The sequence below is a fragment of the Branchiostoma floridae genome, chromosome 2 (genome assembly GCF_000003815.2).
Source record: "Branchiostoma floridae strain S238N-H82 chromosome 2, Bfl_VNyyK, whole genome shotgun sequence".
NCBI classification, from domain to species: Eukaryota; Metazoa; Chordata; class Leptocardii; order Amphioxiformes; family Branchiostomatidae; genus Branchiostoma; species Branchiostoma floridae.
In genome coordinates this window covers 6,893,780-6,913,688 of record NC_049980.1, presented here as the reverse complement: position 1 = coordinate 6,913,688, position 19,909 = coordinate 6,893,780, and the positions used below count along the sequence as shown (strand labels likewise).

Genomic DNA, 19,909 nt, shown 5'->3' with positions numbered 1-19,909 from the left:
AATGAAAGGAGCAGTGAAATCTGCCTCTGTCGCCTTCAGTAGTCAGTCAAGAGTGTAAACAAATCACATCGAACGCCGTTGCTAGTCTAGAACACTGAGAGTTTGCTGTTCCAGAACAACATTCAGAGAATGCCTTGTTGCAAAATAAAGGCAAATAGGATGAATAGCCATATATGTTGCACTGGAACATTGTATTTTAGATCCCGTCAACAATGGAATCTGCTGTGCGATTTCTGGGCCTTCAGCAGACGATAAAAAATAGTCGCAATTCGCTTGATCTCTAAATGTCCAGCATTCATCTCCGAAATGTTTGATGAGCCTAACATTCGACAACAAGACCGATTACTTATACAGCATGTCCCAATGTATTCCCATTTTGTAAACATCTGGTGAAAGTGCAAACCGTGCACAAATCTATTTAGATAAACCTTTTGTGCGAATTGTCCTATAGCAAACACGTCATCTTTTCCTGGAACCTTTACATGTACGCCCACAACGATACCTCTTCATAGTACTGAAAACCACACTCACAAGTAACACACATGTCCTTGGTGCTGAACACCATCCGCACACAGGGAAATACGCCTATATTAGCGCTGAACACCATCCACACACGTAACATGTCTGTCCTTGGTGCTGAACACCATCCACACAAACATGCTTGTTCTTGGCAGATTTGTTGGTGCTGAACACAACCTGAACTCACAACACACCTGACATTGGTTCTTAATACTATTTAAACACATGTACAGGCAAACACATCTGTTCTTGGTGCTGAACACCATCCACTCAAGCAAACGCACTTGCTGAACAACATACACACAGTCAAACATTTCATTATAGCTGAACACCATCAAACACAGACTTGCGCTTGGTGCCGAACATCATGAACACACTCACACGCATGCACGCACACGCACACGCACACGCACACGCACGCACGCACACACACACACACACACGCACACACACACGCACGCACGCACGCACGCACACACACACACACACACACACACACACACACATACACGAAAACACATCCTTCATTTGAAAACTCTTTTATTGTGACCCACATTCCCGACAATTACAATTGAAACAATTCATAGTGTAAAATGCATTGCTTCTTCAGCACCATCTGTATTTAATACCCATATACATGTAAAGTAACAGTTGAGTACATTGTCTGACTAACACACAAAACGTTCAATATAGTTCAGTGACAGATGCTGGACGTGCCAGTTAACATTGTAGACTAAACAAACTTCCAGCATGACTGTTATCGGTTTGATGGAGAATTTCGACACTAGTGCTATGGAAACGTTGATGATACAAATATTTCATGTGGAGACTTTCTGGTATTCATTTCAACAGATGGTACGTATATTATATCAACGATACAGTGAAGGTATATACATTTACATGACGGTAGTCTATTTTGAAAAGACAGTTGAGAATTGGGATATAAGGATTGTGAGCCTTATCTCATGTATATTTTTACACTTAACACTGATAACGTTAGCATTACGAGGAAAAACACCATTGGTCTAGGATGCTTGCATTCATCAGAAGGGATATTACAGTTGTGAACCTTCCCTGAGGTCAAATTAAGAGTTTCTGTTGAAACGGATGATGTTAGAGGAATGAGGAAGAGACCACCTTTGGTCCAGCATGTTTTTCTTTATCAGAATCCCAACTCCATCAATATACTAGTAACAATAACAAATATGTTTCTAAATTTTGCCTACAAACATCTGTAACATACAGCTGTAGGCTACAGAGCCTGCCACCAGCACTCCAACCACGACCATGGCCACAGTCGTAACGCGTTTGACACGCCTGAACACGCGGTGCTTCCTCTCGCGGCGGCATGTCATGTTTGCTGACATGACGTAGTTCAGGTACAAGTTCACCTGTCTCGCTTTCTCCAGTAGCACCTTGTCTACGGCGGTTGCCTCCGTGTTCTCGAGCTCACTCATAGATTTGGTTTGAATCGATGAGCCTGATTTGGGCTCCACCTGGTTCTTCTTGTACTCTGTGTCATCTGGGCCAGTGGGTGATTCCGAGTAGGAGAAGGTATTCGCGACCGTGTTCTCATTCCAGTCCATGAATTCGAAGTGACGTCGGATGTCATCTTCTAAATCCGTTCGCACCTTAGGCTTATCCTGGATGTGTAGAAGGTCGTGCATCTGCTTGTGAAGGCGCATCTTGGAGAGGTACCAGTGCTTCTGTTGAGCCGTCATGGAGTCCCAGTCCTTGTGCACATCTGGTTTGACGTTTGGACGTCGCACGTGGTCTATCGGAGGAGCCATGGGGTCATTGGTAGCAGTAGCATCGGTCGCGGTCATGCCGTTGGGAACTCCGCCATGTCCCCGACTTCGGTACGGAGGGATGCCGACAGGAGTCTCCACTGCAGCGGTGTTTGAGTAGAACTGTGCTGTGATGGTCACAGAGACCGCCTGAAAGATAGATATTCTTCCATTGTAATACTGTATGGACAGAAACAAGGCCTGGGTAGTCATCCATCGTTACTCGATTGGGAAAATCATACATAGCTGAAATTATCACAAAATTTGATGCATGAAAACTAATTGGTTTCCTGTGGTCTATAGTATAACAACAGATCTAATTATATGTACGTACCTATATACTATCAATATTAACTATTGATGTAGAAAACTTACCGTCATCACAGCTGCGAGTAGCAAAGTTGTGAACACTGCCGTTCTGAGCAACCGCCATCGCTCATCACTTGAATCATCGGTCACTTCAGAGATAGGAAACCTGCGAGACGGACCGTCTCGAGCTCGGGACCGCCGGTGTCCTCGTCGGCCGCGGCGTCTCGCCATGTTTCTTAAAAAATACTCTTAACTGTTGTCTGAAGAAAGGAGCAGGTGAAGTCTGCCTCTGTCGCCTTCAGTAGTCAGTCAAGAGTGCAAACAAATCACATCGAACGCCGTTGCTAGTCTATGACACAAAGAGTTTGCTGTTCTAGAACAACTTTTGGAAGAATGCTTTCTGTGCAAAATAAAGGCGAGTATGACGAATAGAATAGGATGAATAGTCATATATGTTGCACTGGAACATTGTTTTTTGGGTTCCATCAATAAGGAATCTCTTTTGCGATTTCTGATTATGAAAATGGTCACAATCTGCTTTATCTTTAAATGTCCAGCATGCATCTCTGCATTTTGTAAACATCTAGTAAAAGTGTTAAAGGAAAACCGTGGATCAATCTATTTAGCCGATCCTTAGGTGCTAATTTCCATTAGCAAACACATTTGTTCTTGGAACTATCTACACTGACAAACAAATCATCCATACACACAACACACCTGTCCTTGGTGCTGAACACCATCCACACACATAAAATACCTGTCCTTGGTGCTGAACACCATCCACACACATAAAATACCTGTCCTTGGTGCTGAACACTCTCCACACACATAACATACCTGTCCTTGGTGCTGAACACCATCCACACACATAACATACCTGTCCTTGGTGCTGAACACCATCCACACACATAACATACCTGTCCTTGGTGCTGAACACCATCCACACACATAACATACCTGTCCTTGGTGCTGAACACCATCCACACACATAACATACCTGTCCTTGGTGCTGAACACCATCCACACACACATAACATACCTGTCCTTGGTGCTGAACACCATCCACACACATAACATACCTGTCCTTGGTGCTGAACACCATCCACACACATAACATACCTGTCCTTGATAATGACCATCATCCACAAACATAGCACACCTGTCCTTGGTGTGGGGCACTTTCCACACACAGGAAACACAACTCTCCTTGGCGTTGAACACCAATCACACACAAGCGCAAGGCATGGTATGGTAACAGTTGGTTACAATGTCCTAATAACACACAGAACTCTCAATATAGTTTAGTGACAGATGCTGAATGTGCCAGTACAAGTTGGAGACTAAACAAATGGTTTAATGGAGAATGTCGAGACTAGTGCTATGGAAACGTTCATGATACAAGTATTTCATGTGGAGACTTTCTGGTATTCATTTCAACAGATGGTGCTTATATCAACGATACAGTGAATACATGTATTCCAATGACAGCAGTCTATATTGAAAAGGTATCAGCTATTTGGTCTGGAATGACAAAATTATTTTTTTAACACCCTGGTCACTATCTACTTATAGGAAATCACATTTCCCCCTACATTCGATGGACCCTATGTTCTTCAGCGAGACGACATACTAGCACGTGCTTATGGAAAAAAGCCTGCCGAGACTCGTAATATATCACATCTGCCGCTGTTCGAGGTTTATGTAGGGATTCCATGGAGTCAAATGAGTAAATAGTAACTTAAATGCTGTACACGTTAGCACCAAAATACCTACTTTGATTTCTAAAGCGAAAAACGCTGCGTCATTGCCTCTCGCTTTGCTGAACAACCTACAATCCACTTTTACAAGAAGATGTAAACAGCAAAAATATCTAACGCTAGTTCGCCTTTATCCAGGGCGTAATCTATATCCGTTGTATTTGAAAGCAGTGTATATAGGGATATCGAATAGACGGACGGTAGTGTCAAATTGCAATATATCTATCGTTATCCAAAATATTGCCGTTTAAAACCACCGTCCGTCGTCTTGATATCCGGATTTCCATAAATATCCTGTTTTAAAAACAACAACGGATATAGGTTACCTCGCGGATAAAAGTGAACTAGCGTTACATGGTTCAATGACCTGGAGTAGGTTGGTAATGGGGATGTCATGAAAACAGTACTTTGAACTGCAATGTGCTGACAAGTACATGCTGTGTGCAGTGGGTGTGTTCAGGCTCCACATTTCACGTCTATTACTCATCCAGTACTAAATGGCCGAACCTCGTTTATGGCGGCATGACAGATTTTACGAAGGGAACTTTTGCTCTCATCAGTGATTGTGATGACCGTTGAAATTCAAATCCAGCCAACAACTAATTCACAAGTTCAAAGTCATTGAGGACGAGTTCTTGGGACATCCTTGTTGATTTTACAGCCAATGCCACTTTGTTTCTCGTCCTTGTTTTCGGCCTTGCCAAGGTCGACGTTCTTTTTGGATTAGCAGAAGATCACCCCGCGTTTCCTGTCCAGTAAGCGTTGACGTCTCCGGACAAGTGTGCAGCAGACAGAAAGGCGATGTCCTCAGTTGTAAATCACAGAAAAAATACCAAACTCGACCGTTCTTCTCACGTAGATGGAAAATAAAATACGAGCGGCATGTCTTTAATGGTGTTTTAGACTCATAGTTCATTTAACGTTAGTATTTATTAGGCACGTCTGGTTGTTATCACCAAGAGATGAGTCCCCCCTAAAATACTGGACGCGCATACCGCGATATCATGTTGTCGTCAACACAAGGGCGTTTGCGTAATACGAGACTCGGGCCTTCGTGAGAAAAGAGCCCATCTTGCCATACTGTCTGTCACTTGGCATAATTAACAACCGCCAACCCTCCGCCAGCATACCTCAGGCCGAGCCTACAACCAATTCTAAAGTGTTCGCTGACCACGCACAGAATGGCAGGAATGCACAGTTTATGGTTTACACTTATGCTGTTTGCGGTCGAGATTTTTGTTTACGTTTGAAATCGTTCCCGAAGCCGACCCACTGGGTGGCTGGTGTAAATAAAAAAAGGCAGAATAAATAGATGAGCAATGTTTCAAACGTGCAGCCTATGGCATCGTAACTGTCATCCCTATCGGGTGTCCAACGATCTATTTATCACTGTCACTGTCTGGTGACTAATTTCAGGACGCGGATAGAGATAAATCATAAGGTCGTTTGGAAGCCTGGTGTGTGTGTGTGTGCTAACTGCCGCAGAGCGCTCTATCTACAGCTACCATGGTCATCTACAGCACCGACCGTCCGTGGAACTACGACTGCAGCTTCGTGGCTGGCAGCGGGAGGAGGAAGCATTTCCGCCAGGAGGTGTACATGGTGTTCCCGCCTACCTACTCCTCCGGACACCACGGGTCGGCTTCCTACTTCACCAAGCCCACCGCCGCAGTCCGCCTCAAGCTCAACAGGTCGCCGACTGCCCGTAGGAGGTAAGATGTGATGATGGCAATGACGTTGAGCTCACGTTGTGGAGTTAATCCACATTGCCATGATGCCAGAGTCCCAAAAAGAAATCGAACACGAGTCATCAATGATTTATATCGTACAGCTGAGGAAAATGTGGTATTTGGTATTCCCAAATGCCGCTCTAGACAATCGCTTATAATGCTATGATGAAACCGGCTGGGTTTCTAAAACTTTTTTTTTTACATTTCCAAAAACATGAAGTTGTGAGTGATTTTGATTGAGGAGTCCAGTACATTGTAGATTCTCTTGTAGATTCTCTGGCAATATATAGTCGAATTTGACTCCGAATATTACCAGTGGATTTGTAATGCTACAGTTTATAGCTATAACCTATTTACTGTTAGTCCGTCAGCACATATGTTGTTTTTTGCGGGTTGACAACGTTGGCTGAAACTTTTTTGCCGTCTTTTCGAAAAGATCATTCTTCTCTACATCATCATAACCATTCCCGGACTGGTTACAGTACTGGTTCGACAATATATGATGATGATAATCATACCGTTTTATTTGCTAACATTGCAATTGATTGATGACTATATTACTAATTAAAACCTTATAACCGTAGCGTACACATATTTATCTCTGTATAATGGACAAAGGGAGACAGTGTAAAAGGAGATAGATCCCCAAAAACTTTGTCCTTGTCCTTTTTGGGACGATTTTTGACGAGGACGCAGCAGAATACATCCTTCAATCTATTCTCTGACAGCGTACCATATTTGGTCATCGTCGATGCGTCATAGTTATACGTCATTTTTACGTCAGCTTGTATAAAACAAATAAACAGCATAAGATAAGCAAACAGATAGTTTTTCAAACTGTAATGAGTACCCAATAGTACAAGCTACTAATTCAAACTACAAGATATTTGACTTAAAAAAAAACTGCATTGTAATGAATACTAAATTGTAAGCTCGAGTTTAAATCAGGTTAGCGACAATTGTGTTTACGACCCATAATGTTATGTTTCCGATTACGGCCCTGTTATTTTCTCAACATTATATTCTAATTGTACAGTAAAACATTGTACAAGCCCGATTTTTTTTTTATTTCATCAGAAATGAGAAATGTTTGGAAGACGATTCTGCAACTTTTTACAACTTAGATCGAAAATTTTATGCGCCTTGCCAGCGCTAGCAGTCGACCAAAAAAGCCAGGTTCTTCTTCTTCTTCTTCTTTTGTTCAGGTTCAGCCGGGTAATCTGAGACACACCATTTTTTTCTTAGGAAAAAAAAAGAAGAATACATATACCATTCCGTTGCTACATTTGCTATTTCAAGACTTGTTTCATTTCCCTAAAAACATTTGCCATCGATCCATTGTAAGTAGCATTGTCAGTCGCTTGATAATTGATAGAAGATACCCGGCGAAAAATCATTGACCGTGCCGAAAAGCAGACTAGCATAAAAAAATTTACAGTGCGAAAAGTTTTCATGTAACGTTACAAGTAGCCTGTCATCGAGTATTGCAATTGGGTCAAACAGATACCTGCCGGTCTAAAAGTGGGTGCTCAATAAACTGTCTACTAGTATTCTAAATACCAACTATATGGGTATCTTCTTGAGCTGAACTATAAATAAGCATTCTCTTTGTGACCTGTACGGGCCATGTAGCTAAGCACTGCCTTCATTTCCGGTCGCTAGTCCTCACGACACCAGAAGTGTGACGTTAGCTAGTGTAGCCTGGATTCCAGCCTTGTTCGCTTTAGTTCGCTCCCGCAACTCCCTATACAGAGAATAGGTGAGTTGATCAGAAAAAAATAGGTGTGTTGGTAAAAAGGATAGGTGTGTTGACAAGAAAAATGTGGGTTTGTTCACCAGAAAAAAATAGTTGTGTTGACCAGAAAAATAGGTGTGCTGACGAGAAAAATAGGTGTGTTGCCCATTGTAATTGTTGCTGTCGGCCACGGTAGTTCAGCCTGTTCCTGTGGTGATGTCACACCCAGCACTTGCCCCAGACCGACCCTATCGTGCTGACCCGGTAACTGAGAACATGCCGGCGCCGCAGAGTATGTGCTGATGGAGCCTTTTATGACTCTGCTGTTGGGGGTCACAACGGCAATCTAAAAACGATTTTGTGACCATATATAAGGAGACATGATCAGAGACCTGCCGCTTCTCCGTACATGTTTGGGGGGTAGTGTCCCTTGTCTGACCTGGGCTTGTTGGCTCCTTTTTTATGAGTTCTTTGGGAGGGGGTGGGGGATGACATCAGAGTAGGATGGATGATGTATAGGCACTTCTGTGTCGCCAGGTGGAGTAAAGTGATATTTTGACATGGGTATACAGATAGTAATCGCCGTACTGGTAGAAATGGCCATGACCAACATTCAACGGTGTACATAACCGAATACGTAGACACACAAATACTTGACACGAGATTTGTACATTTGGTGATAGCCTTAAAGCATATCACACGATTAGATTCACGTTTGTTATCCTGTATTCTTTTAGAAAGTAGAATTCTCAGGTTTATTTTGCCTGTTTATTTTTGGTAGCTTGCAGTTGATCCCACGAAAGTCACTGTACTTTTTGTGAGTGACTGTTGTTTTGTGTTAATAAAGCTTCAGTATATGAACAGTTGCTTGAAACTAATAAAAAATGTCTATTGAATACACATCACTGATTCGATTCGATTCAAGTGCATACTCTAAATGCAGAAATGTTCGCGGTGGATTAATGTTTGCGTTTTTCGCGCTGGCCACTTTACCGCGAATCTAAAACCACCGCGAACTTTTTTTTCATGGTAGTAAACAGTGCATGATGCTACCGCGATATTAAAATCGCCATGAATATTCCTTTTCCCGCTACCGCGAAATTAAATCCCCGCGAATTTAAATTTATTTACAGTACCACGCTTGCATACACAACTCCTTCAACATAAATATGTACATATACAAATGTACAGTTTCTTCAATGAATGAACAGATGAATCTGACGCTTGTTCAATCTTCCCAGTAGGAATCACTCCTTCTACACCCGGAACTTCACCATCCCCATGGGAGTGATCACCACCCGCTAGACCCCCGGGGTGGGTGCGGTAGACCCCCGGGGATGGGTGCGGTCGGATTGCTCGTGGACAGAAGAAGAGTCGCTCCACCACCAGGTAGTTTCATCTGCAGTTCCGTCGCAGCTCGCTAGGAACTGCCATCTCCCGCCACGCGCTGAAGGCTTTTGTGTGCTGTGGGCCCAGTGATTGTGTTTCATCGTGTCACCAACAGATGTAGACGAGTGATCGTGAATACACGGAATGCAGGGTCCTCAAACCAGTCAACTGTAGTAGTGTAGCGTAGTGTAGTCTGTCGGTTGGATTGTAGACCCTCCGTTGAGTCCTTTCCGTGTACGCGTACCGTACTGAGTCTTCTTACGACTACATCAATCAAGTGATCTTGGCATCTGTCATCTACCAGCAAAGCACTACATCGTAAGGTCGTCAACGGTACACAACACTTGCCCCATGCACTTATTGTTACTTTGCCCAGCTTTTAAGTCAACATGATATTAATATCATTTACACGGAAAGTCTAACTATGAAGTAGTTCAACCAGACAACTCAAATGTATGAAGTGTACAACTTATTGTTACAAATGTGCTCGCTAAGAGTCTTTGCGGGTAAAATTTCACAACGCTCTATAAGCTTACTACAATAGACAATAAACTAGCCACACTGAACTTACAAGGATCACTGAGAATACCCGTACAGGTTGTGAGAATGACAATAAGCTCGTTCGCCACTCCTAGCGCGCATGTGAAGCAAAAGGAACTGTGGGTAATGCTTAATAGGTGAGAGCCCCTAAGACATAAACAAAACAAAGTCTGGACATTGTTATACAATGGTCGCGACGAGAACTATTTGCAAGTCAAGGGCTTTCACCTTTGACATATTACCCACAAGACCTGTCGCTGCGCATGCGTGGTCGAATGGCAAATGAGCGTATTGTCATGGCGGGAAGCTGGAGCGCTCTTGAATGTCTTACAAAAATCATCATTGAATGGTCATCTGTATACATGTACGGATATACCTAAAGTGGACATATGACAAATACCTGTTATATATACATATTAGTATCTATTTGCAGGCCTTCTTGAAAGTTTATCGTGGTTAGTTTATTGCTGATTGTAGTGAATTTATGGAGTATTGTGGTGGATTGTCGACACGTGTAAGAACCATTGTGGTCAGTCTATACTGTCCATTGTAGTACGTCTATCGAATGTTGTGGAAGTCTACTTACCAATTGCGCTATCTGTATATACTTAGTTTACGTATAATATGTAAGACAGCATGCTCTCATCTGGCTATGAAATAGTGTTGTAAGTAATGAAATAAGAAATACTTGAATTTTCCCTACCCAAATTGATCCATCCCCTTCGGTAAAGCTGCTATTAAAACCATCAACAGTTGCAAAAGAAGAGATGCCTGTAGTAGGCCTCAGTGTATTTGTACACAACCACTCGTTTGTTTACGTTTCTCAAAGTATTTGCTACACCGTTGACGCATACTACATTATTGGCTATGTTTTGCTGTCTATAGTGCTGTGGTTTTAAAACTGGGTTGCTCTTCTCTTGCGAACGGTTCGAACAGACATCGTGGCATGGTTCAACTGTATTGAATCCGGGAAACGCCGGAGAAACCGACAATGTTGACATGTTTTGCCGTAGCCTGTATATATATATTGTGTATACTGTGCTGTAAATGTATAGGGCTGTTAAGGATCGTTAGACCTAGAGACTTAGGTCGCCAAGGTTATGTCTTGTTGATCCACAGTCTTTGTCTAGTGCAGGAGGTCTGCACTAGTAGTGAATGTACTGTCCAACTGTCCACAAGGTAGACGTAATGTCCCAGTGCTTGTAAGAATGTTGCTAACACAGTGTGCAAATTTCTATAGCAAACTTCAAGTTAGCCAACGTAGTTACTCATTCATCAAAATAGCAAAATTTACTCCATTATACGTTACAGGTTTTTTTAAATATAAACTGTTAGGTAAGGCTGATATTTTGGTTCTATGTGTACAATGCAAGGAATGCATGCGGGCCTCTGTTGTACTGCAGTACACCCTGTAACTAAATTTAGATAACATGTGTTTGTATCTGTACATCAATATATGTCCACTCACTGTATCGTGTTTAATGTACAGTGTAAAAATGTAGCTTCTTTTGAACATGTATCCTTCAATTGGTTGGTGTAGAGTACCATACTCTTATGTATTTCATCACGTATGATAATGACATTTCTCGTTGTTGCATGTGTATTATAAAACAGATCGGAAAGAAACAAATTATAAACACTAAAACGTCAAAAAATCTGTTGGGATGTATAATCTTTAACACATGAAAACACCAAAAATGTTTTGAGATGATAATCGTTTGCGGCGTTGCCATATAACTAACGGACAGAAACTGTGCTTTGTGCTTTTTTTGCCTACCCTTTTATGGAATTGCTTCAAATGGTTGTATGGCGGGAGAAATAAAAGAACTGAAACGACGATATTTTGTCTTTGTGATATTTCTTTAATAGCTTTTAAGGATGCTGATAAGGTAAATCGTTTTCATTGGTTAACAAAATTGCTAAGAGCTGTGTACCTAAACAGAAATTAGGTACAAACACAGAAGTCCGGCCCTGTACCTAGGCCTGCACCTAAACAGTTATGGCCAATCATCTGTTAGTTATAACGCTGGTTCACCTTCATCTGAGGGTAACCTATATTCGTTGTTTGTATAGAAAACGTATTTAGGGATATAAAATCGACGGCAGTTTCAAATGGGAACATTTTGAAAATATTGCAGATTTGAAACCACTGTCAGCAGACTTAATACTCCTAAATGTGCTGTTTTTAAAGACAACGAATAAAGGTCACCCCACGGATAAAGGTGAACTAGCGTTACATGCACTCGACTTTCTTTTCAGTGGTACAAATGTCATGTTTGTGTGTAAATCTACATATTTGAGTCTCAAAACAGGTCACATATGTTTGACACTTGACCTATAAGCTCTTTCACTCTTGCAGCGACAGGAATTGTGGGTAACATGTCAAAGGTGAATGCCCCTGAGACATGAGTTCCACGACCCCATACCCTTGCTAAATGATTTTACCTTTATCATTGGTGCATTAATTGTTTGCCATAAGTTTCTCATTTGCAAAAATCATATCAATTGATCGTTTACTCCGCCCAAATAACTGACGTACACAATCTAAGTTCAGACAGATAATTCATGCAAGCGATGTCCTCATTTGCATTATTAAAGTTCAATGATGTTCACCTGTACAGAGCTTTCAAATGTCACAAGTAGGAATTTCCTGTCATTTATCATTGATGATCTTTTTTAATAATATTTATTTATTAATTAACATTCTTCTATTTCTCACTCACAAATATCACGTTGCAATAGTCCTATAATGGAACAGAACAGGTTTAGACAATTTCCTCATTGATTAAGCAAATAAGATCACGATTTGCATTAATTGATACTCAACTACATGAAGCATCACTTAACCTATCTACATACCAAATATCATGATGATCCGTCGACCCCTTCTCGAGTTATTCCCTTTCAAAGCCTGAACCTACACAGGTCTCTGCAGTTCAAAAAAAGCGGCACGAGGGCCCATACAAGTCAAGTCAAGTCAAGTTTATTGAAAAACGATTGCATCGGGTACAATGTATGGCAAATAACACGCATTACTAACAACTAACGTTACAAAGTATCTACACTAGTGTACTAATCTAACACCATTACTCAATACAAAATATAGCGGCATGCATAGTGCACTTCACAATGTTATGGCACGATTCGTTTTTTGCAGAGCATTATATACAATGTATATATTGTCCAAGGTAGACAGATATGGAGTCAGGACATGATAGAAGTACGTTAAATGTTTCTCTACTTGTGACAGGTAATGTTGTTCTGTCGCTTCATGTAGTCATTTAGTCATTAGTCTTTTCCTTTCTTCAATATGATAAGGGCATATCATCAGGAAATGATATTCATCTTCAATATCTTTGTGTGTCTATATAAAGTGAAAACATTCTTAGCTTGGCCATTACAGCAGCATTTACAGAACTCCTACGAACACAAAGCAAAACCTTACAGTTAACACCCTCTGCCCCAAGAGCTTAATCTCCAAGCAGATCTTGCGGTGGCATAAGATAGCATCATAAGCTGGCAGGAGTTTAGCCGGCAAAAGGAGTTAATTGGCCACCGCGAAATACAAATCAGTGTAATTTGCTCAGAGTTAAATACATTAGCTACCAGTGCTTGCAGTACACAGCAGAGTCACCAGAGGGCATTGATATCTTCTAAACAAATCATTTGTTGGGAACGTTACTAATCTAAAAGTGCTGAGCTGAAAAAGGCTAACGTTAACTAACATGTAACTTCATTTGCATATAAACAGAACTAACGCCAGTTCACCTTTATCCGCGAGGTGACCTTTATCCGTTGTCTTTAAAAACAGCACGGAGTAAGGAGTATAAAAACTGCGGACTGTGGTTTCATATTGGCAATATTTCCAAAATGTTCCGATTTGAAACCACCACCAGTCGACTTCATATCCCTAAATACGCTCTTTTACAAACAACGGATATAGGTCACCCTCGGATAAAGGTGAACCAGTATTATACTTTGCATGAAGATTTCAAAATTTGCTCTCAAAGCTACGATTTTGTTTTCATTCTGGCCTTACACAGTATCCAATTTCTTCCAAGTTTCGGAGTATACATTTCCTCAACATCATCTGGCCGAAAGGGCAGTTCTTAAAACCATTTTCTTGTTATGATTCGCAATGTATGATTCATCGAATCATATCAAAGGGCCCATTGTGCCATACAAAAAGGAAGCAGTCGCACTGAACTGCACAAAAATAATCTTGGCGTAATATATGAAATAAAAACAGAAGATAGTAACAATGTATAGAGAACCTAAAGACGTCATGTGACTTATTATTCCCCCGATGCGTCTGTCCTGTAGTGGTCAGATGCTGTCACTGACCAGCCGCACGAAGAAAACAGTCTTACAGCCATGGCGCTGGCGGTCAGTATTGCCTGTCAGCAAAAAGATGGTTGCAGCTGTTGATCATACTTATAAGCATTTTTTAAGCATCTCAACATTGTTACGACTGTCATCTCAATACGTAGCTCTTTCAAAAGAATTAGAAGTGTTGCAACCTGTAGTTGGAGACCAATCCGGGATTTTTTGCACCTTTGTCAAAGAGTGCAGTTTTAGCACACAACTTAGATGTGTTCTGTGCATTAAGATTGCCATTCTCCTACGCAGAGACATCCAGCGGCGCCATCAAACCCCCTCTTTTCTCTTTTCGGTACTCTGCTATCTCAACCGTCACCATCAGTTCCTGTGGGCGTCGCCACAAACCATCTGTCAGCCAATCAGAGAATAGGCCTTTCAGTTTTCGAAAGAGATCTCGCATATATAAGGGTAAGTGCACCAATATTTATAAGCAGGGTGGTCAGGAACTGATGGTGACGGTTGAGATAGCAGAGTACAGACAAGAGGCGGTTTGCTGGGCCGTTGGATGTCTCTGCCTAGGAGAATGGTATTGTGCTGCCCTGTGTATGGCAGAAATCGGTCGACAATTCCAAACAGAAACAAGAGTATTCAGGACATGGAGATGTACTAACCTATTCTGTTGACAGATGAACATGCCCTTGGTATCGCATGTTGAATCGTTCCACTTGTACTTCAGGTCATCACCGGTTGCTCCAGAGAAGTACATGACGCATCGTTCGTGCCCTGTGTTGGGTTCACCTGGTGCCCAGTTGGTATAGCTGAGAGACGTGCCATCCTCCCATTTGTACGTACCCTCCGATTGCAAGTCATTCAGGCCAATCCAGGTTCCCTTCTCGGTGGATGTTTCCTTGATCATGTTGACGAGGAAGTCGTTGGTGGCTTGGTCCTTTGGCATGGCGAGGATGCCGCCGTCATCACAGATGATCTTCGCAGTGTCCCACGTGTAGTCGTACTGTGCACCCGATATCTGGTAGCAGTGGTCGCCATGTTGCTTATATCCTGAGCGACAAACTAAACGAGACAAACCATTAAAAAAATCAATTTGAGTCACGTCAAATGTCCTCATTGTATCACATTACATTCTGTTGTGGACGAATTATATTTATAACATGTACATACCTGACGCATTTTTGGCAGCACGACCATATGGATAAAAAGATAGATTTTCGATTTTCGGTTGTTATTGTTATCTGCATATCATGTTGTCTGGACTTGACGAACCACTGACTATCAATTCTATGGATAACTCTTTTTTTGCCAACTTAATTTTAATGTAACCAAGGAGTTCGGCACCTCATAACTCTATATATTTAGAGCTTTTGTAAATTCCATGCAAATGACTTATATATTTACATGCTTTATGCATGGTCATGTTCATCATTGACTAACGTACACATGTCACAAGTATAAAATTTCTATCATTAATCATTAAGCGGCTTTGCAATTTTTGCAAACATTATGCAAATAATGTCATCATTTTTGGATATATTTTCTAGACTTATGCTGACCGAACACACAAATAGACAGACAGACACACCAAAAACTATACCTCCATTTTTCATGCAGGTAAAGATGAAAAAGATATGACATTATTACTTGAACAAATGATGCCAACATCTTCGCTGTGTCCACAGTTATGGTCGCCATGTCCGTTGTGCGAGCAGTGGTCTAGGTTGGACTCCGATCCGGAGCAGGCGACATCGTCCAGAAATATAGTGTCCGTGCCTCCCGAACCTGGTCCGAACTGCGAGGTAAGCGCCACGTGGGCTCCGTGCCCGTAGCCGAGCTGCCGACAGGCCACAGCCGCATCGTTCGCGTCCCAAAGGTCGTCACAGACCGTCCCCCAGTTCCCGTCTCGGTACCGGATCTCAACCCTCCCCTCGTGCGCGTAGCTGCCACCCACCAGACGTATCTCATAGTCCAGATCTGGACAATGATATATTTCAACAGTTACCGTACCAACATTAACATGCAATCCCATCTGCATTGGTAAAGAGCGTCACTGGTATACCAATTTTTTTTTTTATATTCACTCTTGAAACTTATTCATTTCTGTTGTACAGCCAGTATCATGTTAACGTTACTTATTTCAAACGATTTCTTCACAAAAGATGAATGTTTCTAGTAGTATTAAAGTTTCAACTTTGTGACACACGCATACGCGCACACACGCATAACAAATATGCGACTTACAGTATTGTTGAACTCTAGGCTTTGTGACTAAGGTAACTATCGTACATTTTATTACCTGTTTCGCACGTATCACCAGCGTAGCCAGGTTTACATGAGCACGAGAAGCCGTTCACTCGGTCAGTACAGTCACCGTTATGTTGGCAGGGGTTCGGGGAGCAGTCGTTGATATCTGTAACAGGACAGAGAAACACGGTCAACCGCCGGCCCCTAGATTTGCCATGGTTATTTCGACTAAATAACTAGCTGCGTGGTCAGATTCGGTGTATGTCGTTGGATCGCAAAGACCTAACACTGGGAAGGTATAAGGCACTTTTTTCGTAATAAGACAGCTGCACGACTATCGTGATCGTAAGGCGGACGTGGCCAGGCCTTTTCTAGATTCTTATTTCGTACATTAGTCGTAATGAGAACCGCTCAAAAGAAAACATTCCGACCGGGCCCCAGTTTGGAAATGTGCCCTGAGCTTAAACCACCGTCCATCGACTTGATATCTATAAATCCCCTGATTTTACAAACAACGGATTTAGGGTGAGCTGACGGATAAAGGTGAACAAGCATTACGTCATCGTAAGCCCACTCACCTGTTTCACAATTGGTTCCTTCGTATCCTGCGGCGCACTGGCAATAGTAGCTGTTCATGCGGTTCTCACAGTGTGCGCCGTTGCGACAAGGGTTGGACGCACACTCGTTGATCTCTATGATGCAAAACGTTCCATTAGATAATGAAAAAAAGATGTCGTTGAGGGAAAAAACATTGATATATCATTGCTGTGTTCTCCTCGACTGGCAAGAATTTCTATCCTCACTCCCATGTTATAACCATATCATTATCACTCCCATGTTATAACCATATCATTGTCACTCCCATGTTATAACCATATCATTGTCACTCCCATGTTATAACCATATCATTGTCACTCCCATGTTATAACCATATCATTGTCACTCCCATGTTATAACCATATCATTGTCACTCCCATGTTATAACCATATCATTGTCACTCCCATGTTATATCATATCATTGTCATTCCCATGTTATAACCATATCATTGTCACTCCCATGTTATATCATATCATTGTCATTCCCATGTTATAACCATATCATTGTCACTCCCATGTTATAACCATATCATTGTCACTCCCATGTTATATCATATCATTGTCATTCCCATGTTATAACCATATCATTGTCACTCCCATGTTATAACCATATCATTGTCACTCCAATGTTATAACCATATCATTGTCAAACCTAACTTGTTTAGAAAAAGATAACACTAGTATTAGAGTAGAATATTGTTTATAACTGATCATTGTCACTTGTATATCTCCTATGTTTATACCATGCACTTGCAAATCAACTTCTTACCATAACAGCTGCTGGCGCCCGTATTGCTGGTCATCCCTGCGGAACAGCTTTCACAGCTGCTGGCCCCGCTGCGTGCGCTGAACTGTCCGGCCGGACATTGCGTACAGGAGGCCGCCCCCGAGCTGCTGTACTGACCAGCCGGACACTGCCCACAGCCGGTCCGGTCCTGATTACTGTAGGTCCCTGCCGGACAGATCTCCTCCACCTCGTCACCTCGCACACACTTGTAGCCAGACTGACACTGGTCACATCGGAACGAACCATCACCTGGTGGAGGGTGTAAGACAATCATGTACAATGCAATCATAACCTACCTTCTAATTCATCAGTTCTGATCAAACAGCAGTCCTTGATTCTTTTCAAACAGGTACAATAGTAACAAAGCACCAATCGACTCCCTTATCGAGGCTAGGTACTTTATTATCATATACAAACACCGGCGTTGATTCCGTTTAACACCTGACCAGTCAGAAGGAGCGATGCACAGGAAAGTACTAGTCATCAAACAGCGTATGGAGGAAAGATCAGATCCCGCAAGGAGGAATGATCATGAATGCAGAACAGTAAAAGTTTGAAAAGGTATGACATGCCAAGACTGCAATGTTTCGACTATTTTCTATGGAAATTTTGGTTTCAACATGCAAATATCCTTCTATTCATCCCTGTATTAATCCGTACTTCAACGTACTTTGTTTGACAGCCTTCTGGCCCGGGTTGCAGCCTTCCGAGCAGACCCCATTCACCGTGTACTTGCAGGTGCTGCACTGGCTACTGTTGGGACCCGTACACACATTAGAACCCTGGTTGCTGACATCTTGGCAGAAGCTATGGCACTCTAAAAACAAAACAAAAAATGTAACATTTATACAGGATAAAACACCTTTACACGTTTCTAGGGATGTTGTTGATTGAATACAGCACCGTAACGTTTACAGAAAGTGGTAAAGGTGGTATCTCACTGCACTTGCGTCACGCTTGCGTCACTGCAGGGTTCGAAAGATTCTCAATGAATTTCAGAGATATAAAGAACGAATTTTCTTACTTTTGTGTATTTTGTCGTCTTCCTTCTAAGCCATACTTCTACGTATTACGCAATATCTAAATTACTAAAAAGAATGGAGAAAATAACAAAACAGTGACGCAGTGAACGAACCTCGCAGTGACGCAAGCTTGGTGCAAGTGCAGTGAGATACTTCCTTAACATAGAAAAAAGAGGACACAAAGGACGTAATACAATAACAACACGAATTAATGAGAAGATATTCAAATATTCAAGGCCGTACTTTTGCAGACGCTTCCATCAAGGTAGTGGGTGAGCGGGCAGTCCGTCACACAGGTCACCCTGCCGCCTTCACTACTGGCCTCCATTCGTCTCTTGCCTGGTCCAGCGGTGTCAAACAAGACAAAAAAACACAACTTTAATTCGCTAGTTGTCAGATAAAGATTGGTCAAGCATCATATCCAGATTGATTATACGGTAAGATCTTTCAATTCCCCTTCATATTTCTACGAATTAAAATATGCTACGCATGGTAGGACGGCAGGAATTCTGGGTAAGTAACTTATGTCAAAGGTTAAGGTCCGTGAGTTGTAAACAGTCTCGTCTCGACCATTGTTTCGACAACGTCCAGAAGGTAATGGCCCCTGCAAAATGGCGGAATGTTTACATGCAGTCAGGAGTCTTCACCTTTGACATGTCACCCAGAATTCCTGTAAACCGAGCATGCGTAGTCGAATCAGCGAAAAGGCTTTATAATCTAGACTGCACGATATATTACTAAGGCCCATCATTCTAAAGGTCGCCATTATTTTCCCTTAGGTAACAAATCGCATCACATTGCACCCATTGATATCTTACTGCAGCAAAATCATAGTCTCTACCAAGACTCGGATTGGACGAAATTGCAGAAATTGCCCTCCTTTTCTACGGCACAACTTATGACCACGTTCCCAAGTCTATCTCCATCTTCTCTCGCCTTTTCTTACTCCCTTTCTAGCGTCCCTTCATCCTCCTTACATGTTCCGCCTTAATACCTCCCATTTTACCGTCCTCCCCCCTCCTTTGACTTTGATTTCATCCTCTTCTATTTCGCGTATGTCTTATCTTTTCTCCTCATCCTCCCAGTCCAGTCATACCCTTCCCTAACTCCTGCTGTTATTTTTCTTCCCCTCCCTATACTTACCCCCTCTTCCTTTTTTC

At 42.1% G+C, this 19,909-nt stretch overlaps 1 protein-coding gene and 1 long non-coding RNA gene across 3 annotated transcripts in view; one reads left to right on the top strand and one right to left on the bottom strand.

The window, feature by feature from the left end:
• The first annotated feature begins 5,703 nt into the window (after positions 1–5,703).
• LOC118409773 lies at positions 5,704–11,605 on the top strand. 2 transcript variants are annotated; one of them, XR_004830477.1, is made up of 2 exons: positions 5,704–6,084; positions 9,079–11,605. It is a non-coding gene; the product is annotated as an uncharacterized LOC118409773 (long non-coding RNA). The 2 variants fall into 2 exon arrangements; XR_004830478.1 differs by having other exon boundaries at positions 5,726–6,084; positions 9,082–11,605.
• A 2,548-nt stretch (positions 11,606–14,153) lies between these two features.
• The window catches only part of LOC118432207, a gene marked incomplete in the record, with an annotated part of 17,592 nt that continues 11,836 nt past the window's right edge, over positions 14,154–19,909 (bottom strand). Inside the window, 8 exon segments of the mRNA XM_035843739.1 lie at positions 14,154–14,163; positions 14,758–15,157; positions 15,743–16,072; positions 16,395–16,508; positions 16,921–17,034; positions 17,710–17,976; positions 18,398–18,544; positions 18,993–19,088. Coding sequence (XP_035699632.1) covers positions 14,154–14,163; positions 14,758–15,157; positions 15,743–16,072; positions 16,395–16,508; positions 16,921–17,034; positions 17,710–17,976; positions 18,398–18,544; positions 18,993–19,088 — 1,478 coding nt within the window.